At 34.4% G+C, this 26075-nt stretch overlaps 1 protein-coding gene and 1 pseudogene across 1 annotated transcript; both read left to right on the plus strand.

Annotated features, from left to right (window-relative positions):
- The first annotated feature begins 239 nt into the window (after positions 1 to 239).
- LOC145001363 (putative CoA ligase CCL7) lies at positions 240 to 3981 on the plus strand. The gene is made up of 6 exons (XM_078960732.1): positions 240 to 1308; positions 2166 to 2355; positions 2446 to 2591; positions 2715 to 2782; positions 3430 to 3532; positions 3598 to 3981. The coding sequence occupies exons 1-6, from the start codon at positions 307 to 309 to the stop codon at positions 3709 to 3711; spliced, it is 1623 nt and encodes a 540-aa protein (XP_078816858.1). The 5' UTR covers positions 240 to 306; the 3' UTR covers positions 3712 to 3981.
- Positions 3982 to 6527: 2546 nt separating this feature from the next.
- LOC145002554 (4-coumarate--CoA ligase-like 7) lies at positions 6528 to 9818 on the plus strand (annotated as a pseudogene).
- The last annotated feature ends 16257 nt before the right edge of the window (positions 9819 to 26075 follow it).

The following is a 26075-nucleotide window of genomic DNA, read 5'->3' on the forward strand; positions in this document are numbered from 1 at the left end:
TAAACTCTATGTAAATTAATTAACTGTATCTATAATATTAGGCCTTCTATAAAAACATCCTTTAATTAATATCCCTATAATATTCTCCACGATTCATAATTTTTTTTCACAACTTCAATAATTAATAAATTATTTAAACTATAATTTATTACTAAGATATATTATTTCAGAATGAAAATTTAGAAAAAAAAAATGTTAGACTCGTCACTAGCCAAGATTGAGGACTATAAAATGTGAAAGATATGAAGGTGATGAGCACTTGAATATCATTTGGTAGAAATTGCTCATCTATCAAAAACACACACAATGTCGATGGACAAAGCTGGGTATGGCCATGACGGAATATTCCGATCACTCCAACAACCAGTAGTCATCCCAGCAAAACAGCACACATCAATGATCTCCTTCCTCTTCCGTAACGTTTCATCGTACCCAAACAAACCGGCCTTAATCGACTGCGACTCCGGCGAAACCCTCACTTTCTCTGAATTCAAAACCACCGTAGCCAAGCTTTCTCAAGCCTTGAACACCCAACTGGGTATCTCCAAGAACGACGTCGTCCTCTTCTTCGCCCCCAACTCAATCCAATACTCCGTCTCTCTTTTCTCTGTCATCGCTCTCGGTGCCATAGCCACCACCGTCAACCCTCAGTACACTGTCGGCGAGCTATCCAAACAACTCCAAGACTCTAAACCCAAACTCATCATCACCATTCCAGCATTGTACCAAAAAGTTGAAAGCTTTGGCCTGCCGGTTGTGTTTTTAGGGTCAGAAAGTCCAAGAAAAGGATGTTATTCATATAACGATTTGATTTCAACATCTTCCTCAGTCTCAGAACTCCCTAATGTGTCCATCGGAGGAGATGATACTGCGGCCTTACTGTACTCTTCTGGAACAACCGGTGTTAGTAAGGGTGTCGTTTTAAGCCATATGAATTTCATCTCTAACTCACAGATGATTACTTCAGATCAAAGATTAATGGGGGAGAAAGACTACAGGTTCATATGTGTCTTGCCCATGTTTCATATAGCCGGACTTGCGACTATACTATATTCTCAGCTACAGGAAGGGAATACCATCATATCAATGGGGAAGTTTGATTTTGAAGGGTTACTAAAGAACATTGAGAAATATAGAGCGACACATTTATGGGTTGTTCCTCCGGTTATACTTGCTTTGGCTAAACAGGATGCAGTAAAGAAGTTCGATCTATCTTCTTTAAAGCAAATTGCTTCAGGTGCTGCACCTTTAGGGAAAGAATTAATGGAGGAGTGTGCCAAAAAGTTCCCTCATGTTACAGTTATTCAGGTAGACTTCCATTGCATTTGAACTAAATATATTTAATGATCTCCTTTCTGGCCATTTATAATTGTTCGATTGTTTGTCATTTTAAACTTAATTTCGCACCTAATGTTTTAATTCTTTATTTCTTTTATATATATATATATATATATATATATATATATATATATATATATATATATATATATATATATATATATATATATATATATATATATATTAAACTTTAGTTTATAATATTCTAGGTTTATAAAAAATTAAACTTGAAAAAGATATTATCCAAAATGATATCAGTTAAAATATTCATAATACAATATTGTTATAATTCAACATGTTATGATCTTTAATTTGTTTTTACTGAAAATATTATGATTCAAAATATTTATAATCATTAACGTTATCTTTTACAATTATGATTCAAAGGTTGTTATTAAACAAAAACCCAAGTTCGGTGAAAATGTTACGATCCTAAATTGTATAATCCAAAATAGTTTTTGATAAAAAAAATTGTTATTTTCAACGAGTTCATAATACCTTAGTTTGTTAAGATCCAAAATATTTTCATTTACATAAATCGTGATCGTTAACAGAATATTTTATGAGTAAAAAAATGTTGTGATCTAAAACTTTTTATTAGACAAAAACTTAATTTGGTTGAAAATGTTATAATAGTAAATTATACAACCCAAAATCATATGATCTAAAATGAGTTGATTCAAAAGGGTGTAACTAAACTTTATACAAAATGTTGTACAAGATAAGACTATTAGTTTTAAGCTAGAGTTGTGAACACCATTTTGCTTTGATTTTTGAATTTCTTTAAGAATCTTATATTTATATGACAAAATCAAGAAACTCAACAGGGATATGGTATGACTGAAACAACTGGGCTTATAACAATGGAGAGTCTAATCATAGGCCCACGTAACTCTGGTTCAACCGGGATTCTACTACCAGGTGTTGAGGTGAAAATAGTTAGTGTAGATACTGATAAGCCTCTTCCTATTAACCAGATGGGTGAAATATGGATTCGAGGAGCTAGCATGATGCAAGGTATGTTCATCTTATCATTTTTTAAACATAAAACATGAATCTTTAATCTACTTTTTTGGCATAAAATCTTTTTTGGATCTTAATTTATAGGTTATTTCAATAATGCACAAGCTACAGAGCTTATGGTAGATAAAGAGGGTTTTCTGCATAGTGGGGATCTTGGGTATTTTGATCATCATGGTCAATTATTTGTGGTTGACCGAATAAAGGAACTCATTAAGTGCAAGGGTTTTCAGGTACAAAAGTTTTGGTAATTTATGTCTTCCAAAGATCCTATTTCGATAGGTTTTTTTGTTATCTTTTTTTTTTTCTTGACAATAATAATCATTAATCTTGTCTATACGTTTTATACTTTTAAGGTTGCACCGGCAGAGCTTGAAGCACTTTTGCTTTCACACTCTGAAATATTGGATGCTGCAGTAATTCCGTAAGTTTAAAAATCAATCTTATTCAGAATTTAAAGCTCATTCACAACATTTTTTAAATGGCAAATTTTGAGGAAATAGGAATATACCTTACCTTTTTTTTTTTTACCATAATGAGTAATATACTTTTCTATCTTAATTTCCATAATACAATGTACTTTATCCTAAATATCTCAATGTAGATTTGGTACTTGTATAACCACAACATTATTAGTTGAATGCCATATGAGCAAAAAGGATAAAAACAAAAAAATGGTAACCAATTACCGATTTTCCAGGTTAAAATTGTTGTTTTTGTTAGAAAATCATAAGTACGTTGTTATTATAGGGGAAAATATAAAGTATAATACTTTCACTTTTACCTTTAGTAACAAAATACTTAAACAATAATATTTGAATAGTGATTTGGAAAATGTATTACCATATATGAAAAAAAAAACTACAAAAGTAAAACAAAAATCAAATGGCAAAAAAGTTATTTGTTTTCCAGATTAAAATTTGTTGCATTGACAATAAGTACATTGCTATTATGCATAAAAGTTGAAGTATATTTCCCACATTGGTAAAGAGGGAAAATTACATTGCTCTTTCCTTCAACTTTCTCTTTTAGATCTGATATGATGTAACCAATCAATATATACTATGGTAGGTTTCCCAATGTGGAAGCTGGTGAGGTCCCGATTGCATTTGTGGTTCGGTCTCCAAACAGTTCGTTGACCGAAGAAGACGTTAAGAAATTTATTGCTGAACAGGTAAAGGTTTGTAATGTTTTTGTATTTTAATAAAAACAATAGTCATTGGAATATAATCGATACAGGTTGCACCTTATAAAAGATTGAAGCGAGTGACATTTGTAAGCAGTGTGCCAAAATCGGCTGCAGGGAAACTTCTAAGGCGGGAACTTATTGAAAAAGTTCGATCCGAAACATAAGATTTTATGAAATCAAAAAACATAGAATTTTCTGTATACCATAAAAGTTGTGAACTTTTGTTTTTTAACTATCCGTGTAAAAATTGTTAAAGTTGGTAACGTCAATAAGGAGAGTCATGTATGTTCCTTTTTTTAATAAGTAAACGAACATGAATAATGATGTCATTCGTTCTTTTAAGTGTTTTTGTTTATATGTATTTTTATTTTCGTAACTCTTTGTTTCCAGTAATATGTTCTTTTATTAAAGTAATATGTTCCTTTATTTAATAAGTTAATGAACAAAAATAGTGGTGTGTTTCGTTTGTTTAAGAACAATGTTTTGTATTTTTATTTTCCTTATGCTTTTCCAGTAATATCTGTCTAACTCGACATTCTTGAACTCTAACGAATTCCTTCATGAGTAACTTATACTCTTCACTATTATCGACTACTATTTAAACGTACACATAATTTCGTGAAGTCGGTTTTATCTTACTCTTTTGAAGATCACAACTACAACCACATATTTCTTCGTTTTCTTCAACCCTAATGGGTTTCTCCTTGGCCTCTACTACAAGACTATTAGAAAGTGTTTCAAAGACGCTGTTTTCTTTAGTCGATTGTGCCTACAAATTGATAGTATTTCTTGAACCCAAAAGGTTCTTTCTTGGTGACTCTATTCTTTCTTGGTGACTCTATACTGCCAATATTATAATCGTTTTTTTCTTGTTGCCAATAAACTTTCAAGCTATTGTTTTTATGGATTTTCTAAACCTATTAATTTGCCTCATTAATCCATTTCTAAAAGCTCAAGGAAACCACAAACCATATGATAGCCACCATTGTTGTTTTTTATTTTGAAGCTATCATACAAATCTCTTTATTGATTTTCTTAAGCCACTGAAAGTTTTGTTTATTATTAGTTGATTTTTTAAGCCTAAGTATCAGCACTACATATCAATTGTTAAAAGATATATCACACCTCTTTAATTGATATATAGAAGCTCCTCATCGTTTTTCCTTAAGCCTCAAAAGTAAAACCACCAGTAAATAAATATTATTGGCCTATTTGTATTAGCTGCTTTATTTAAATTAAGAAAACAACATCCCTTTTATAATCGTTTTTAACCAACAATACCCTTTTAAATTTTTATCTTAAGCTCATATGCATGTAAGACGTATATGATTATTTTTCCTTAAAGTCATACACAACCTGATATACAATTTTTTTCCCAGCCATATAAATCAATTCTTAGCCCTTATGAAATGATTTTCTTGAACTGATCTATAAATTGACGATTAGCTGTATTACAAATTATATGTACCTTGATTTTTTTTTTCTCATGGCTACATTGTAACACTAGATTTTCACTTTGGCAAGTGAAGATGAGAGATCTTTTGGAATAAACCGATTATGAGGACGCTTTAGATTTGTTTGTAGGTAAATCTAAAGCTACTTGGACTACAAATGAAGAAAGAAAGGATCCGCATCCAGCATCCTCTTACTTGTATTTGACTTTACTTACACAACAATATTATTCAACAAGTACTTAACAAAAGTCTTCAAGAGCTATTTGGTTAAAACTTGAATCTATTTGTATGAAGAAGGTTCTTACAAACAAGATGCATTGGAAACATAAGTTGTTCTTACACAAATTTCAAAAAGTGGAGATTTCTTACCCATATATTCGACCTCAAAGAAATTATTTCTAATCTAAGTATGATGAGGAAGACCTTGGATTCATCATTTTATACTCTTTTCCGACTTCATATTTGAATATCAATGATAAAGTTCTTAAATCTTAATATTCATGATTCTCTTACTCAAATGAAGACGATGAGGCCTTGCACTCTGAAAAAATATGAAACAAATAGTTTCTAATGACTGGTGAAGCAGTTTACAAAGTGAAGGGTTATCTGTTTGGGTTCGTTATAATAATGTAATGTCTCATTTACACAAACAAAATTTTCATTTTTAAATTAGGTAAAAACATTGTTTCCATAAAAACCAAGTCAAGAAAAACCACAAGTTTCAAAATACAATCATCCCAGAATTAGAGTATCATAATAATGTGGAATCACAAAAGGTGTCGATGAGTGTATACAGTCAAGCCTTCTCCTTTCCACGATCATCTGAAGTACCCGAAACACATTTAAATTCACAAATGTAGGCATGAAGTTTAGCGAGTTCACCCAAAATATCACATACAACATAACATAATGAACAATTATGTGTTATTAGCAACCCTAGGATTATCAATAGTCCTATGGGCTCACAATAGCCCTATGGATTATCAACAACCTTGTAGGTTATCAACAACCAATAATACACACAACAACAATCAACAAATAACACTCAACTAGTCTAGCATTCACACACAAGTAGTATAGTGAGAAGACTCACCTTGCAATATCATACAATCACAATAGCTCTCTGACAGTGAAGACTGGTATTATGAATCACATAATCATCAATATAGAAGTACCCTCTCAGACTACACACTAAAACCCATAAGTTGACCAAAAGTCAACTTGGTAAAAAGTCAACCCTAACTGACCTCCACATCCTGGCCACCATAGGCCACGTTGTAGCAGCTTCACAAAAAAAAAACAGTCGCAGTGACACCTGTCGCCACATTGTAGCTGGCAAATTGCCACATTGTTGGAACTAGACTCTCACAACTTTATGAATTAAGCTTCTGTAAGTTCGACATTCTATCTTAAGGGATTAAGTCATTTTGGAGAAGATGGGTTAACAGGAGCATACGCTGGTGGTACACGCCAATACGCACAACGTACAAGCCATTTAAGCAGTACGCTCAGTGTATGCCCAGTCAATGGATATTAAGTTATTGGGCCTCAGTTTGGGCCTAGCTTTGGAGATAAAGGTAGTTGGGATGTGATAGGCCTTCAAAAGTTAGTTAAGGGTCGGAGAATTAGTTTGGGCATGGAAGAAAAGACCATTTGAAGAGTTGGGCCCAATTTAGAAAATTGGGCCATTTGGGGACTTAATAGGCCCTAGTGAGGACTAGAAAGGAGTGGGCCTAGGTCATGGCCCAAATTAGATCAAAATAGGTAAAATAGTCATTTTACCCATAAAAGAGCCAACAATTAGTGACTAAACGTTTATGTGGTCATGATAGTCGGGGAGTAGTTGGAGCAGTCGACGGTGTCACCTTTGCACGAATTATTCAGCAGTCTATTGAGGGGTGAGTTACCTTCCAGTAGCAGTGGGTCTAAGGCCACAATGTCAACCCATTAGTAGGAGATGTATGTTATATGATTGTCTTTGTGATATTCATATAGGTTTGTTGCTACCTATTATGTTCTATCTACTATTATGATATATGTGATATGATATTATGTATGGTAGTAGTAGGGGGAGATAGTCCCCAAGTTACTGGTTGATAAGGCCGAAGGGGTAGTTTAGTACCCATCAATGCTAGAGAGATTATGATTATGTGATAGTATGTGATAGACCAGTCGAGAGGATCGAAGTGGTAGGCCAACACCTAGATATGCTAGGTAAGGTCACCAGTCGAGAGGATCGAAGGGGAAGTTTGATTTTGAAAGGTTACTAAAGCACATTTAGAAATATAGAGCGAAAAATTTATGGGTTGTTCCTCCTGTTATACTTGCTTTGGCTAAACAGGATGTAGTAAAGAAGTTCGATCTATCTTCTTTAAAGCAAATTGCTTCAGGTGCTGCACCTTTGGGGAAAGAATTAATGGAGGAGTGTGCCAAAAAGTTTCTTCATGTTATGGTTATTCAGGTAATCTTCCTTTCCATTTGAACCAATATATTTAATGATCTCCTTTTTAAACTTAATTTGGCACGTATATATATATATATATATATATATATATATATATATATATATATATATATATATATATATCCTTCATTATTTACTTAAAAAAATAAGATTGTTTATATATTAAACTTTATTTTATAATATTGTAAGTTTTAAAAAATTTAATGCTAAAAATGATATTAGTTAAAATATTCATAATACAAGTTTGTTATAATTCAACATGATCTTTAATTTGTTTTAACCTGAAACATTATTATTCAAAAAAAATAATGATTTTTAATTGTATCTTTTGCAATTCAAAATTACATGATTTAATAGATATTATGATTCAAAACTTGTTATTACACAAAAACCCGACTTCGGTGAAAATGTTATGATCTTAAAATGTATGATCCAAAATATTTCAAGATAAAAAATTGTTATTTTTAATAAGTTTGTTAAGATCCAAAAGTATTTTGATTTACATAAGTCATGATCTTTAATAGAGTATTTTATGATTCAAAAATGTTGTGATTTAAAACTTATTATTGGACAAAAACTTAATTTGGTTGAGAATGTTATGATAGTAATTATACGACCCAAACTCATATGATCTAAAATTTTCCAATCCAAAAGGGGGTAACTGAACTTTATACAAAACATTGTAGACCATAAGACTCGTAGTTATAAGCTAGAATTCTGAACACCATTTTGCTTTGATTTTTGAATTTCTTTAAGAATTTTGAAATTATATGACAAAATCAAGAAACCCAACAGGGATATGGTATGACTTAAAAAATTGGGCTTATAACAATGAAGAGTCTAATCATTGGCCCACGTAACTCTGGTTCCACTGGGATTCTATTACCAGGTGTTGAGGTGAAAATAGTTAGTGCAGATACCGATAAGTCTCTTCATATTAACTAGATGGGTGAAATATGGGTTCGAGGAGCTAGCATGATGCAAGGTATGAACATCTTATCATTTTTTACACATAAAAGACGAATCTTTAATATGCTTTTTAGGCATAAAATCTGTTTTAGATCTTAATTTATAGGTTATCTTAATAATGCACATGCTACAGAGTATATGGTAGATAAACAGGGTTTTGTGCACACTGGGATCTTGGGTATTTTGATGATCAAGGTAAGTTATATGTGTTTGACTGAATAAAGGAACTCATTAAGTGCAAGGGTTTTCAGGTAAAAAAGTTGTGGTAACTTATATCTTCCAAAGATCCTATTTTGATAGGTTTTTTTGTTATCTTTTTTTCATGACAATAACAATCATTAATCTTGGCTGTATGTTTTATACTTTTAAGGTTGCACCGGTAGAGCTTGAAGTGCTTTTACTTTCACACTCTGAAATATTGAATGTTGTAGTAATTTCGTAAGTTAATAAGACAATCTTATTCAGAATTTGAAGCTTATTCACAACATTTTCTAAATGGCCAATTTTCAGGAAATAGGAATTTACCTTTCCCCCCCTTTTTTTTTTTACCATGATGAGTAATATACTTTACTATCTATCCATAATATAATATACTTTATCCTAAATATCTCAATGTAGATTTGGTATTTGTATAACCATAACATTATTAGTTGAATGCCATAAGAACAAAAGGGTTAAAAACAAAATAAATGGTAACCCATTACCAATTTTCCAGGTTCAAATTATTGTTTTTGGTAGAAAATCATAAGTACGTTGGTATTATGGGTGCAAATATAAATTATAAAGGATAATACTTTCACTTTTACCTTTAGTAGCAACGTACCTTAACGGTATTATTAGAATACTGATTTGGAAAATATACTACCACATATGAAAAAAAAAACTACAAGAGTAAAGCAAAAATCAAATGGGAAAAAATATACTTGTTTTCATGGTTAATATTTGTTGCATTGTGTAAAAACAATAAGTATGTTGTTATTATGCATAAAATTTGAAGTATATTTCCCACATTGGTAAAAACAGAAAATTACATTGCTCTTTCTTTCAACATTCTCTTTTAGATCTGATATGTTGTAGCTAATCAGTATAAGTATTATGGTAGGTTTCCCAATATGGAAGCTGGCGAAGTCCCAATTGCATTTGTCGTTCGGTCTCCAAACAGTTTGTTGACCGAAGATGATGTTAAGAAATTTATTGCTGAACAGGTAAAGGTTTGTAATATTTTTATATTTTAATAAAAATCATATTCACTGGAATATAATCGATACAGGTTGCACCTTATAAAAAGATAGAAGCGAGCGACATTTGTAAACAGTGTGCAAAATCGGCTGCGGGGAAACTTCTACGGCGGGAACTTATTGAAAAGGTTCGATCCGAAACATAAGATTTTATGAAATCAAAAAACTTAGAATGTTTTGTATATAATAAAAGTTGTGAACTGTTTTGGATTTGTTTTTTAACTATCCGTGTAAAAATTGTTAAAGTTTAGGAAAGTCAATAAGGAGAGTCGGTATAAAGTAATTGGTAGTACGGATGTAACCAAACCACATGTTGCGTACTGTGTAGTGGTAAGTTAGTGTATTTTCCTTTATTTAATAAGTGAACGATCAAGAACACTAATGTCGTTCGTTCATTTAAAGTTTTTTTTTTTTTTTTTTTTTTTTTTGGTTTAAGTTTGTATGTACTATCGTTAATGTGTGCATCGATCATGTGTGCATCGATCGACAATATGCTACAATCCAATAGTGCTTCTCCATGTCTTTGACCAACAAGTGTACCTAGGCACAAAACCATTTTGAAAAAAGTTATACTTTACTTTTCGGGTACCATTAAGTATTTTAAAGATTTATAAACGTTACAAGGATAACAAATCGATCCACTTCCTTTACTCATGTGTTTTTCTTGGACAACCCAAATAAAAGTTTGAAAACCTTCGATATACTATGTTCTCGATATACGTTGAGTTTTGTACACCCCCTAACCACAATCAATCTATAAATTAAAATATACAAACAAGGAATGTAAATGTATGTATTCAATATATATAAATTAAAGAAAAAAATAATAAAAATGAATATAAACAAGTGCTCTAATCCACTTTTTGATTATTATATCTCATACGTATACATTTTAACATGATAATAATCTATAAAAAAATAATTTTTACAAATAACAACAAATTATGAGTTAATACATAAACATGTTAAATAAAATAAAAAATAGCAGAGCATGTAGCAGCCTAAAAATCCAAGGTAAAATTTACATTATTATTATAATAAAAACACTATTGTAGCTTTGTTCTAAACATTGAAAAGCATTTCAATTAACACAATTATCAGTGTCTAATCCAAAAGATCACATATTGCTATTAGACATGGGCGTATGTGCTGCGATCGTCTCGAGCTCTTCCATTTGAAAACTGGAGTGCCTGAAACATAAACTGAAAACCGTAAGCACAAAGCTTAGTGAGTTTCCCAAATACCACATACCATACATATCAAACAATCCATACATGTCATATATAACTCTGAGATACACACATCCATCATATACCATAATCAATGAGACTGCTATGTGCGAACCATCGCCTTGCCATTATGCCACGAGCTGCCTCCTGGTCTTTCTTGTCAGGCCGGGGGCACAACCCTGGGTCTTACAGATAAGCGCCAAGACCCACCTCCTAGTCTTCCATGCAAGCATCACAAAGATAAATAATATACAAACTATACTACTTAACCAATTACTTGCCAGAGTTCAGACTCCGGTCTTGCATACATTGTGCCCTCATGGTCTTTTATACATAACGACAAGAGCTAACCCCGGGTCTTCCTACAATACATAAACCAAATAGGTCGGCATTGGTGCCTTCGACCCATACAACAGTGAGGAGACTCACCTCGAATGTTGAAGCTCATTGCAAGAAATCCTTAGCTGCTGCCCTGACAACTCCTCAAGCTAACAATACCAAAATATCACCCAATTAGCGATTAGGACCCAAACTGTGACATCCTTAATTTCACGGCTAGAAAAGACCGATTTTTTTATGCTTTGTTTTCAAAATAAGAGTAATCGTTTAAAGAAAATTGTTGCGGAATTTGTCTCCAAAACAAAATATGATAAGAATTTATCAAAGCATTTCTTAAGGAAAAGTATTTTCGTTATATAACAAAATCTCGGGATGTCATTGTATTGATACCTGTCATACAAAGAAAACTGAGTGGGTCAGGCTTCGGAGCCTGGTGAGCATATAAGGTTTTCTAACCACAATAATATAATTATTATATTCAACCATCAAACAATCAACCCAATTACCCATCCCCATTATAATCTTTATTTCTAAAGGTTTACCCTAAGAATTCAACTATCATTCATTCATTCATTCCTAAGGATTGACCTATGGAATTGACACAAAATCCATTGCTACATAAGGCACATCTACGAACATCATCCTTTAAGTGCCTCTGCCAGGATTACGTCATACACTATGAGGCGCGACTGCCAGGTTTATGACATTCTCTTTTGGGCGCATCTGCTGACATTATCCTATAAGCGAATCTACCAGGATTATCCTATAAGTGTATCTGCTAGTATTATGACATTCTCTATTTGGTGCATCTACCAATATTATTATCAAGTGCATCTTACATACCTCGTCATTTACCTCATCATTTTATCACATACCAACTATCTCATCTACCCATGTTCTACCCAACATATTAGTAGATAAAAAAATACATATACGGTTTAACTCATCTAAAAAACCATATAAAACATCCATTCCACACTTATCTCAAATAAACAATATTATATAAACACATAACACGCATTTTAAAGCAAATACTTCATATTTATGTGTTAGAAGAAAATAACCACACACTCACTCATATAAACAACAATACATATACACATAGCACGTATTTTATAAAATACTTCATATCTATGTGTAAGACGAAAGGGACTATACACTCACTTGATCAGAAGATGATCGGACAACACTACAACTTGTAGAAGTAGTATTCTTGGGTAGATCTGGAAGATTTTCACAAAATCCGAGCTTCTCGCGGGCAGAGCTTTGGCTAGGAAATTTCACTACTCAGGATCTTCAGGGCTTCGGGGCTGAGGAATGATACCGAGGCTTCGGGATATTTTTTGTACGAAAATCGAGGCAAAACGTGAGAGAGAGAAGAGAAAATGAGCAAAGAAAATGGTTGATCTTGGTTTCTATTTATAGGCTGCTGGGTCTGGGATTACGCTAGGCATAATTTCCAAGTATGTTGGGCGTAATCTTGGTTACACTGGGTGTACGCTTTGGATAAGCTTTGGTATCCATGCCACGATCTTCAAAGATTCATAACTTTCGCATATGAGCTCCATTTTCGACGTTCTTTATATCCATGTGTAGGTGAGATTATGCTCTACAACTTTCATTTAGACTCTCTTGGCTAATTTTGATTTTATTTTTATTATATTATTTTTAGTAGGCCGGGACAGGAAAACTCCGTTATAAATTCACAACTTCTTCATCCGACGTCCGTTTTCATCTATCTTTCTACCGTTGGACTACTATTAACAAGTTTTTCGATTCTCGTTTATATTGTTTCGGCTAAAAATCGTTCAATCTCAAATCGAGTATTCGGGCTGCATACCGCTAAGTCGAGGTTTAGAAAAATCATAACTTCCTCATAAAAAGTCAGATTCAGATGTTCTTTTTATTCACGCTCAAGGTTTAACGAACTCTAATACTTTTGTTTAGATTGCTAAGGATAAATATCAATCTAACGTAAATTCACTTTTTACGTCATTCAGCGTCGTGTCGGTTCTGTTGCGAAACTTCGACAGGTCATAACTTCTTCGTTATAACTCGGATTTCGGCGTTCTTTATATGCACAGAAACCTTGTGACATATACTACAACTTAGTTAAGATTACTCATTCTAAATAATCTTCTATCAAAATGTCGGTTTTGACGCTAATTGTTTCTAAATTGACTAGCCCTAATCTACGGGCGTTACAATTATATCCCCCTTAGGATGATTACGTCCCGGAATCATCAACGAAACAGGGCTTGAATAATGATTCCATACGTTAACTTTCCATCCTAATTAATAACCGTGATGTTCAATCTTACGTCTGGTCTTCATACTATGTTGGACTTTCAATTGTTACCTTCAATTTATAAAATAAATCCTTATTGTGGACTCCTACTTCTTGTTAGGATAAATACGTTCATTTATCTATCGTAACAGACCGATGGGTTGTGTCCTGATGACCTCTCATCGTATGATGCAACGCTTAGACTCAAGTCTCATAGAGTCAAATTCCAGAATGGAATATACCTTCCTTCATATTCTAATGTGATATAATGACATTTTTACATGTAGCGTTTCTAGCTACAAACTTCCTTAACAACGAGCGTGATGCTATCGATCACATTGATTTCAATCTTTTGACTTGAGTCAGATGCTACCTCGAAATTGGTTCTATGAACCACGTAAGAAACTCATCGTAGTCGGACTTAATTTGATATGACCGTTAGGGTCAGAATATCAATCATCTTCTTAGTCACTACCGAAACAATGGTAACGACATACTTGAATGAAACGAGATCAATCACTAGCTTCTTGGCAACCTTGTGACTTTCCCTGATCCAAGTGTGAGTCATGTGCTTCCGGTAGTATATGCATCTACTACCTTTCATACCTACTCATACTCGTCCCAAGTATTGTCTCTCAGTCGAACCAAGTCACTATTCAAAAATACACAATCATTTAACATAGCAGGTATTAAAACCATAAATATCACATAAATATCAAAACCAGGGTTTATATCAAAACTTGAAACTATTACACAAACATTCAAGTTCACCCTATATTATGCCTCTAATAGGCTACATCATAAGCTACTATTTGTACTGCTACTTCATAACTTGATCCTTGGATATATAATCCTCATCCTTGATTTCCCACATTATGGTCTGCTTCATCAAGGATCATTTGGAATGATCTTGCCTTTGGTGGCGCATTTTGTTTCATAGATCCTTTCCTTTTTGGGCAGTCTTGCTTAAAGTGCCCCTCTTCATTACATTCGTAACATACCTTTTTGTTGAATATAAATTCATCAGCGTAGTGCCCATGCTTCCCACAATTGAAACATGTCACATCCGCGCCACATTTTCCCGATTGCTTCTTCTTGCACTAATCGCACCATCTTCCTTCATCTCATACTTCTTTGAACTATACTTCGAGAATTTTATCTTTTTGTCGGACCTTGGGGATCCGTCAAACTTTCTTTTCTCACCAATTTCGACCTTGTTGGCAGTCCTGCCCTTGATCATTTCTTCAACAGACTTGGCAACCCAGATGGCTGCCTCTAGGGTAAGTGCCTGGCGTACTGGCACATTGTACTCCTATGGTAGTCCCTTTTCATACCTATCTATTTTCGCCAACTCGTCTGGGACAATGCGTATAGCAAATTCCATCTTATCTGTGAAGGCATTGGTGTATTCATCAATGGACATGTTGTCCTTCTTTAACGTCAGGAATTTGTTTTCTAGCTCTAGCAGATATTGGGCCGAGCAGAATTTTTGTTTGAATTGCACCAAAAATTCTACCCAAGTCAGTTGCAGTGGCTCATTGGGGCTAATGGTCTTCCCCAGAGTGTTCCACTAGCGAACAACACCACCTCTAAACTGACGCACTGCATATGTGGTTTGTAGCTTGTCCTTGCAGCGACAAGTTATGAAATCTAGCTTCATCTCCGAGATCCAATCCATGACTCCAACCGGACCCTCCTTTCCAGTGAAGGTCGATGTTTTGCAAGTCAAAAAGTCTTTATACATGCATCCAAGGCCATCATTTCCTCCATCGTGATGATTCAGTCTAACAATCGGTGGGTTAGCTTGACCAATCACCCCACTGAAGTTACCTCCTTCTGACTGCCCTTCATTCACTTCGGGCTCTTCAATTGGTATTGATAGTTCTTCGAGATTCTGCTGAAGCAGACGCCTAGTTTTTTCCATATGACGATCCAGCATCGTTTGAATCATCAATTGTACTCCAACCATTGTTATTGGCTGAGGTGTTGCTGTTACAACCAGTGCTTGCTCAACCACAGGTGGTTGATTCCTATTTTCGTTCACGTTTCCAACTCCACTTCTTGTTCTTGCCATTCTTGAGCTATACACCGAATAATGTGATTTTTAAATCTTCATTCATGATACATATTCAAATCATCCTCATCACTACGAAACGTTTACATGCTAGTTCTAATATCGTAGACGCACACTTAGAATCCTAAACACATAAGGTTTCTCGATCCGGTCGGCAACTGATATGGGCATATTTAGTTATAAAATTCATGCATTATCTTAATGCTTTATGTTGATTTTATCTCATTTAATGAACAAAAGGTGTTTAATTAGTTTAGAATCTCATTATTCAGCAATAATGACATGCTCGGAAGGAAAAGAAAGCGGAACTAGCGATTGGAGGCTTGGATCTTGGATTTTGAAGAAAGAAGGATGTTGTTGGACAGCTTGACCCCTCGTCAGTGTTTTGGTCATATCTCATGAACCGTAACTCCGATTGACAAGATTCAAAATGTTCTGAAAACTAGACACAATTTCGGACGAATTTTTTGTTTTGAGAAAATGCTGATTCCAAATGTACTCGGCGAGTAGGCCATCAACTCGCCGAGTTGGTCAAAAGTTTCTCGATTCTTGACTTTGCCTTGCCGTACACGGGATTTTAAGTGATGGACTCGCCGAGTAGGTAACTATACTCGCCGAGTAGCCCATGTTTTATGAAAATCTATATAAAGGGACTTTCATATCGATACCCTAGCATATAGATGAGCCCTTGGAGGCCAATTGTCGACTAATGGTGTTGCTGGAGCGTGGGAAGCTAAGGAATCAACCCTACATTCAATTTTAAGGAGAATCAAGTCAAAATCAAGTTTACTCTTACCTAATATCTTGTTTGAACTATGTTTTTACCAATTGATTTCGTTTTTGAGCTTGTTTCTGTTGTAATTATGAGCTAAAAACTCATAACTTCTGTTTAGGTAGATGAATTTGTGAACATGGATTGATTATTTGATTATGATTAATTTTAATTGGTGATTATGTTTTATTAAGCTTGTTAAAGAACCTTATGTGTTAACAATAACTATTCTTCTATTAATAAATCAGTAATTAAGTTGTATGAACATCTCTTAGTTGATAATTTCATATGATTTACGTGACCACATAGTTGTATGTCTAGGAATAACGAATGTGAAACTAGAATTAACTTGAAGATAGGTAAGTTAATTTGTGAGCTTGTTTGATACACCATCAACAAGAGGTTAATTGAATCACCAATTTGATTGGCTAATTACAAGTGTCTCTAAACCCGAATCAACAAACTAGGAAATTCATTAATTTAGACAACTGGCCATTGCTGGAATTAATCTGTTTTCTAAGGATTAGCTACAGCGAATGTGAATCTAATCACTTTAGTCGGTAACCAATGAAGAATTAATCCGATATATTTACCATAAAATCATCCATGGGAACAAATGATTCGAACCTAAACAGAAAGCCTTTTTAATCATTGAATTTAGTTGATCTTTGTTTTCTTAGCTCTTAGTTTCTTAGTTTAAGTTTTAGTTAATTGTTTAAGTTTCTAGTCTTGCAAAACTAGAGAAAACTCTTTTTTACTTGTTTTGTTTAGATAATATTAGCATTTATTTTAATTGTTACCATTCCCTGTGTTCGATACCCTACTTGCTTGAACTATATTACTAATTGATAGGTACACTGCCTTTCGTGTGTTTATTTTGTGTCTAAGTTAGTAGGATTAAAACTAGTTTGTTTCACACACATCAGCAACAAACCATAGATCCGAACAAATAATATCATATATGGCAACATATAACATTTAGAACATAAAAGAATTTTAGGCAAGTTTCCTAAAATAAACTAGTGCTCGTGTCTAAAATATAACAGACACACATCTCACAATCTTCACTTAGCATTCTAAGTTTAAGTCTAGAAATTCTACAATTTCCTAGTTCGCTTATACTAATGCTCTGATTCCAACTGTGACATCCCCAATTTCACAGCCATAAAAGACTGATTTGTTTATGCTTTGTTTTCAAAATCAGAGTAATCGTTTAAAGAAAATTGTTGCAGAATTTGTCCCCAAACCAAAATATGATAAGAATTTATCAAAACATTTCTTAAAGAAAAGTATTTTCTTTATATAACAAAATCTCGGGATGTCATGCTCCGATACAGACACATAAGCATAAACAGAACTTATATTTATTTACACTCATGATTTACATCTACTTTAATCTCTCGGTGAGATATGTCTTTGTATTGATACCTGTGATACAAAGAAAACTGAGTGGGTCAGGCTTCGGAGCATGGTGAGCATATAAGGTTTTCGAACCACAATAATATAATTATTATATTCAACCATCAAACAATCAACCTAATTACCGATCCCCATTATAATCTTTATTTCTAAAGGTTTACCCTAAGAATTCAACTATCATTCATTCATTCATTCCTAAGGATTGACCTAAGGAATTGACACAAAATCCATTGCTACATAAGGCACATCTACGAACATCATCCTTTAAGTGCCTCTGCCAGGATTACGTCATACACTATGAGGCGCGACTGCCAGGTTTATGACATTCTCTTTTGGGCGCATCTTCCGGCATTATCCTATAAGCGCTTCTGCCAGGACTATCCTATAAGCGCATCTGCTAGTATTATGACATTCTCTATTTGGTGCATCTACATCTACCAATATTATTCTTTAAGCATCTTACATACCTCGTCATTTACCTCATCATTTTATCACATACCAACTATCTCATCTACCCATGTTCTACCCAACATATTGGTAGATAAAAAAATACATATACCGTTTAACTCATTTAAAAAGACCATATAAAACATCCATTCCACACTTATCTCAAATAAACAATAGTATATAAACACATAACACGCATTTCAAAGAAAATACTTTATATTTATGTGTTAGAAGAAAGTAACCACACACTCACTCATATAAACAACAATATATATATACACATAGCACGTATTTTATAAAATACTTCATATCTATGTGTAAGATGAAAGTGACTATACACTCACTTAATCAGAAGACGATCAGACAGCACTACAACTTGTAGAAGTAGTATTCTTGGGTAGATTTGGAAGATCTTCACAAAAACCAGGTTCTCGCGGGCAGAGCTTCCGCTTTGGAAATTTCACTTCTGGGGATCTTCGGGGCTTTGGGGCTTGCTTCGGGGCTCGGTTACACTCAATTGATCAGAAGATGATCGGATAGCACTACAACTTGTAGAAGTAGTATTCTTGGGTAGATCTGGAAGATCTTCACAAAAACCGGGCTTCTCGCGGGTAGAGCTTCGGCTTGGAAATTTCACTTCTCAGGATCTTCGGGGCTTCGGGGCTTGGGAATGATACCAGGACTTCGGGATATTTCTCGTACGAAAATCGAGGCAAAACGGGAGAGAGAAGAGAAAATGAGCAAAGAAAATGGCTGATCTCGGTTACTATTTATAGACTAATGGGTCTGGGATTACGCTGGGCGTAATTTCCAAGTACGCTAGGCGTAATCTTGGTTACGTTGGGCGTACGCTTCGGATAATCTTTGGTATCACTTGATCAGAAGACGACCGGACATCACTACAACTTGTAGAAGTAGTATTATTGGGTAGATCTGGAAGATCTTCATAAAAACCGGGCTTCTCGCAGGCAGAGCTTCGGCTTGGAAATTACACTTCTTGGGATCTTCGGGGCTTCGGGGCTCGGGAATGATACCAAGACTTTGGGATATTTCTTATACGAAAATCGAGGCAAAACAGGAGAGAGAGAGAAGAGAAAATGAGCAAAGAAAATGGCTGATCTCGGTTACTATTTATAGACAAATGGGTTTGGGATTACGGTGGGCGTAATTTCCAAGTACGTTGGGCGTAATCTTGGTTACGTTGGGCGTACGCTTCGGATAAGCTTTGGTATGCGTGCCACAATCTTCCAAAATTCATAAGTTTCGCATACGAGCTCCGTTTTCGACGTTCTTTATATCCACGTGTAGGTGAGATTATGCTCTACAACTTTCATTTAGACTCTGTTGGCTAATTTTGATTTTATTTTTATTATATTATTTTTAGTAGGCCGGGACAGGAAAACTCCATTATAAATTCACAACTTCTTCATCCGACGTCCGTTTTCGTCTATCTTTCTACCGTTGGACTACTATCAACAAGTTATCGATTCTCGTTTATATTGTTTCGGCTAAAAATCGCTCGATCTCAAATCGAGTATTCGGGCTGCACACCGCTAAGTCGAAGTTTAGAAAAAGCATAACTTCCTCATACAAAGTCAGATTCAGATGTTCTTTTTATTCACGCTCAAGGTTTAACGAACTCTACGACTTTTGTTTAGATTGCTAAGGATAAATATCAATCTAACGTAAATTCACTTTTTACGTCATTCAGCGTCGTGCTGGTTCTGTTGCGAAACTTTGACATGTCATAACTTCTCCGTTATAACTCGGATTTCAATGTTCTTTATATGCACGGAAACCTTGTGACATATACTAAAACTTAGTTAAGATTATTCATTCTAAATAATCTTCTATCAAAAAGTTGTTTTCATGCTTATCATCTCTAAATTGACTAGCCCTAATCTACGGGCGTTACACAAACCATGATCCATAATCCATAATTCATAATTGGGGTAAAATAACCATTTTACCCATGGCCCAAAAAGATTCATAACTAAGGCCCAAGCCCTAAATCCAACAAGATCCAAAACCTCAAAATCCATGAAAGCTTACTAATGGTTCAATTTTCCAAATAGGGCCCAATCCCATATGGGCCTTATCCTAAGCCCACATTTTCCAATTCGAATTGCTTCAAACACCCCTTGGGACAAACTTGATCAAAGGCATAAGTCAAAAGTCAAAGTCAATGGCCTGAGTTGACCTAACTCGTCAAATTCCTTTGACAACCGCAAGGTCGGGAAAAAACCGGTCCAACTCGCCGAGTTGTTTAATCAACTTGCCTAGTTGGCCCATACCAACTGAAATTTGAGGAAATCAAAACAACACGCCGAGTTGGCCATCCAACTCTTCGAGTTCACCCAGGACCAAACAACTCAACCCATTAAGCCAACATATTCGAAACTAATAGATTCTCCCACTCAAATCTTAGCTGAAACGGCCTTAAGAATGGTAAAGTTTCCATTTTACCCCTAAGAACTACCAAAATGAGTTCAAAACACAAACCCTAAACTTAAAAGGGAAAGTACTTAATCAATAAGCACTTATTCACCAAGACAAAGCATAAAAATACAAATTTGGTCCTTAAAGGATGCTAACACACGTAGAACTTCCTACTTTGCTCTCAAGTATGCTTAGAAGAGGCTCAAATGTCCAAAATAAGCCATAAGATGGGCTTAATGCATCCATGGAGCTTTTAAGACCATAAAGTTGGCACCTTTATGCCAAAAGAGCACAAGAGGACCATGGATCTGGAAGGAAAACACTTGGGACGACCTTCAGCCCCACCAATCACCCAAGCATGGCTAAAATCATCATAAATAACTCAAAAATAGATCTAATCAATTATTGAGCAATGTTAGAACTTTATACCAGAAATATGCTAGAAATGATGCAAAGCATCAAGATCTTGAAGGCTCCAACTTGAATCACCACCTTCAACCAAGCTTCTCCTTCTTCCAAGGGCTTCATACAAACCGAAACACCCTCACAAAGGGCTCACAACACTCAAATAAGATTTAAGGTTTTGTGATTAGGGTTAGAGGTTGTGGAGGCTGGAAATGAGGCCAACACATGTGACTTAAGATGTTTAACTAGGGTGAAAAATCCCAAAATTGGGTTTCTCAAACGGCATCCAACTCGTCGAGTTTCCTTCACAAACTCGACGAGTTGGTCCTAAAAAACAAGCATCCCAAAATATTCCAACACGTTGAGTTTATGCCAAGAACTTGACGAGTTGGCCCTTAAAAGGGAATTTATTTCCATAATTTGACCTTCTAGATTCTGGATGTTACAGAGCAATTTCAATTTTAATGTGATTATGTATAGATGATAAATTAAACTTCCGCACCAAAAAATATTGCTTTAATGTTGGACTTATATGGAAACTGTACCAACAAATTCAATTTTAATGTGATTATGTATAACCGTACCAACAAATTCATTAAATGGTGCACTGAAACCATCAACTATTAAATATGTTTTTTATTAATCTTGCAAAACTAAACAATATTTTTTAAAATTTTATCAGATATCACATTATTTTAAAATAATCCATCAATTAAATAAAATATTAGGATCTTGTCATTTAAAGCATCGTCTGAAACTGTCCCTAGAATGAATATTGCAAATATATAACAATTGCTCACAACAACTTTTTTCTCCATCTTCTATTTCTTGTATTGAACAACATAAGTTCTTTAGGGGTAATAACAAATGCTCCTTCTCTATTACTAACTTTTCTACACCGTCAATTGCAATAAGTTCTTGGAAAACACCTTGTCATGATAATCAAAAAAATTAACCATGTATATAGTAGACTTTATGATCCCCTTTTGGGCATGTTTGTGATTAACGTCAAAAGATTATCGCGTTGAAGTGTACTATACTATGAACTAAAGCATAAAAAGAATCAATAACCTCACATTTGGAGGAGAATTTTGGAAGCATGCTATATAGTTTTCTCATTGCCAAACTGTAACATGCCATTTTCACAACCAAAAATTTTCATTTTATTTAAGTAAATCTTCCCAATTATAAATTTGTTATGGAGAAAACCGTTTGTTCCAAATACATTTATAAAAATTAGAGTAATATTAAAGCACGAAATCTTCATTGTTGTTGATGAATGTATGTAGTCACGCCTTCGCCTTCCCATGATGACCAATGGTACCTGAAACTATAAAGAACTCGGCAAGCACAAATTTTAGTGAGTTCCCCTAAAATACCCTATACAATAAACATATAAGCATGCATAACGACAGCTCTTTGGGCTTTGAGCGTGACTGGACCGCATCACAAGCCTTCAGTCTATTCAGAATGATACCATGGTTTTTTGGCCTACTGCTTCACCCTAACCACTCCTCCTGAGCCCCTGCGCCTTCATCTTATAGGTAGCCTGCATCTGGTATCTTGGCCTACAACACAAAGCAGGACCGCATCAACTCACCATGACCATATGTTGACATATAAACAATTAGAATCAAGCAAGCACATAATACATGAAAACAAAGTAATCACATAAATCACTACCGCCTTCTAGTCCTCTCACAACACAAAGTCATGCTACCATCTAACCTCCATGGAATGTGTAACAATAAGTACCTTGAGGTGAAACAGCCACCCGGAGAAATGATCCTACTCTAGAGCCATAATCAAACAAGGAATAGGAAAGAAAGCCTAGATCAAGTGTTCGCAGACTATCCTACATGACTGCATACAGTCCCTAATGCACTCCACTAGACGATAACCAACAAGTTATTGTAAACATATAAATCTACAGATCACTACCGCAGAGCAACATCCTATATACCAGGATACGAATCTAACATATCACTACATCATAGCAACATACTCGATACCAGGATACAAATCTAACTGATTACCACAACATAGCAACATACTAAATATAAAAAATCCAAGGAATGCATGACCATATAAACTTAGAGGTGAGATAGTGTCACAACTCCAAAATTTTGACCTAGCATGGTCTAAACCCTAACCAAAGTAGTAATGTAAAATATGTTGCAAACCTTGTTGCATGGTGTCTTCTATAACCCTAGGGCTTGTTTATAGAACTAACAAAGAAGCATGGATTGAAACCTAAACTAAATTAGGATAGTATAATTCAACATTTAGCAAAAGATTAAGGTTTAACCATGAAATAACACACCATAGGTGTCTTCACCGCCAAGAACTCAAAAAGAAAAAGATTTCACAGCCTAGTATAGTTAAGGGAAAGGAATCCACGGCCCTAGAATTCTAGAAGGGGGAGTTCACGATCCAAAGAATGAAGCCTCAAGTAGTTCATTGTCCAAGGAAATTAAAGGAAAGGTGTTTACGGATTAGAATTCATTTCAAAGTCGTGTTTTCAAATTTGGATTAAAGGCCATTAGAATCCATAAGATGGACTTAATGCATGCATGGAGCTTTTAAGACCATAAAGTTGGCACCTTTATTCCAAAAGAGCACAAGAGGACCATGGATCTAGAAGGAAAACACTTGGGACGACCTTCAACCTCGCCAATCACCCAAGCATGGCTAAAAGCATCATAACTAACTCAAAAAGAGATCTAATCAATTATTGAGCAAGGTTAGAACTTTATACCAGAAATATGTTGGAAATGATGCAAAGCATCAAGATCTTAAAGGCTCCAACTTGAATCACCACCTTCCACCAAGCTTCTCCTTCTTCCAAGGGCTTCAAACAAACCAAAACACCCTCACAAAGGGCTCACAACACTCAAAAAATCTTTAAGGTTTAGTGATTAGGGTTAGAGGCTATGGAGGCTGGAAATGAGGCCAACACATGGGACTTAAGATGTTTAAATAGGGTGCAAAATCCCAAAATTGGGTTTCTCAAACAGCATCCAACTCGTCGAGTTTCCTTTACTAACTCGATGAGTTGGTCCTCAAAAACACACGTCCCAAAAGCTTCCAACACGTTGAGTTTATGCCAAGAACTTGACGAGTTGGACCCTAAAAGGGAATTTATTTCCATAATTTGACCTTCTAGATTCCGGATGTTACAGAGCAATTTCAAAATTTTAACGAATTTGTGCGCAGAAAATTACAATGTTGAAAAATAAGAGCGATTTGGAAAATATGTTAAAAACCCTAAACGTATAAACTTGCTTTAGATGGTATAGATGATAAATTCAACTTCCGCACCAAAAAATCTTGCTTTAATGTTGGACTTATATGGAAACCGTACCAATTAAATTCAATTTTAATGTGATTATGTATAACCGCACCAACAAATTCATTAAGTGGTGCACTGAAACCATCAACTATTAAATATGTTTTTTTTATTAATCTTGCAAAGCTAAACAACATTTTTTTAAAACTTTTATCGGATATCATATCATTTTCAAATAATCCATCAATTAAATAAAATATTAGGATCTTGTCATTTAAAGCATCTTCTGAAACTGTCCCTAGAATGAATATTGCAAATATATAACAATTGCTTACAACAACTTTTTTCTCCATCTTCTATTTCTTGTATTGAACAACACAAGTTCTTTAGGGGTAATAACAAATGCTCCTTCTCTATTACTAACTTTTCTACATCGTCAATTGCAGTAAGTTCTTGAAAAACACCTTGTCATGATAATGAAAAAAATTAACCATGTATATAGTAGACTTTATGATCCCCTTTTGGGCATTTTTGTGATTAACGTCAAAAGATTATCGCGTTGAAGTGTACTATACTATGAATTAAAGCACAAAAAGAATCGATAACCTCACATTTGGAGGAGGATTTTAGAAGCATGCTATATAGTTTTCTCATTGCCAAACTGTAACGTCCCATTTTCACAACCAAAGTGGTGTTTTCAAATTTGGATTAAAGGCCATTAGGTGTTTACAGTTTGGAAACTTATTCAAGGAAGTGTTCACGGTTTAGAATTAATTCCATAATGGTGTTCACGATTTCGGGCTTAAAAATCAATGGTGTTCATGGCCAAGATATGACCGTCAACACAAACGTTCGATATTCAGTATACCATTAAGATAAAATTCAGTTACCCATGAAACTACCTCATGAGTTCCTTCATACTTAATTTACTTCATATATAAGCCTCATATAAGATCCTTCTTTCATTCTACACATCCAGTGAGCAAAAACGTTACCATTCTCTCTCAAATTAACAAACCCATTTTCTTTCATCCTTTCAATTTGAAGTCCCAGGAGGTCTTCATCTCAAAATAGAATTAAGTGTTGGTGAGTATTCTTCAATTATTGGTGTTTATTCAACACATAAGCTGTAGTTTCATCACATTCACACATATTATTATGTGTTACAATCTAATATGAAACAACATCTTTTCCCGTATTATAGCCTGAAGGTCACCGCTTTCATCTTGATATCTAGTCAACACCACACACAAAGTGAGTTCATACCCCCCCCCCCCAAATTTTTTCAAGATTTTTCAATGTTTTTAGGGGGAATACAAGTAAAACACAAGAAACTTGTGTTTAAAAATTCAAATTATTGATGTCTTTTTTTTCACCTTAATATATTGTTATAAGTGAAATTTACTAAACTTGCAAAATATTGTTACTAGCAGATTTACAAACAATTTGTCAAAAACATGTTGAGACGTAACGATTTTTATGCCAAAACGAAAAAACAAACTTATAAACTATAATAGGTATAGTTTATGGAACAAAGAAACTATTTTATAAAGTTACATGTTATTTACTAAAAGGTTTTTTAATTTATGTAAACTAGTTAATACAGGATTGTGAACCACTTGATGTACCAAATATGGTGCTCGTTAGATACATAATTATAACCAGAGTCTTCTGGAGGGAGAGCGTGAGTTTGTGTATAGATC

The sequence above is a fragment of the Lactuca saligna genome, chromosome 6, assembly GCF_052625555.1.
Source record: "Lactuca saligna cultivar CGN05327 chromosome 6, ASM5262555v1, whole genome shotgun sequence".
Taxonomy (NCBI): Eukaryota; Viridiplantae; Streptophyta; class Magnoliopsida; order Asterales; family Asteraceae; genus Lactuca; species Lactuca saligna.

Bases quoted from the DNA above. Each gene is read 5' to 3' on its own strand.
- LOC145001363 (XM_078960732.1), top strand. From the start codon at position 307: ATGTCGATGGACAAAGCTGGGTATGGCCATGACGGAATATTCCGATCA. The intron at 2,592-2,714 runs GTACAAAAGTTT...TATACTTTTAAG, and splicing joins TTAAGTGCAAGGGTTTTCAG to GTTGCACCGGCAGAGCTTGA. The intron at 3,533-3,597 runs GTAAAGGTTTGT...TAATCGATACAG, and splicing joins AGAAATTTATTGCTGAACAG to GTTGCACCTTATAAAAGATT.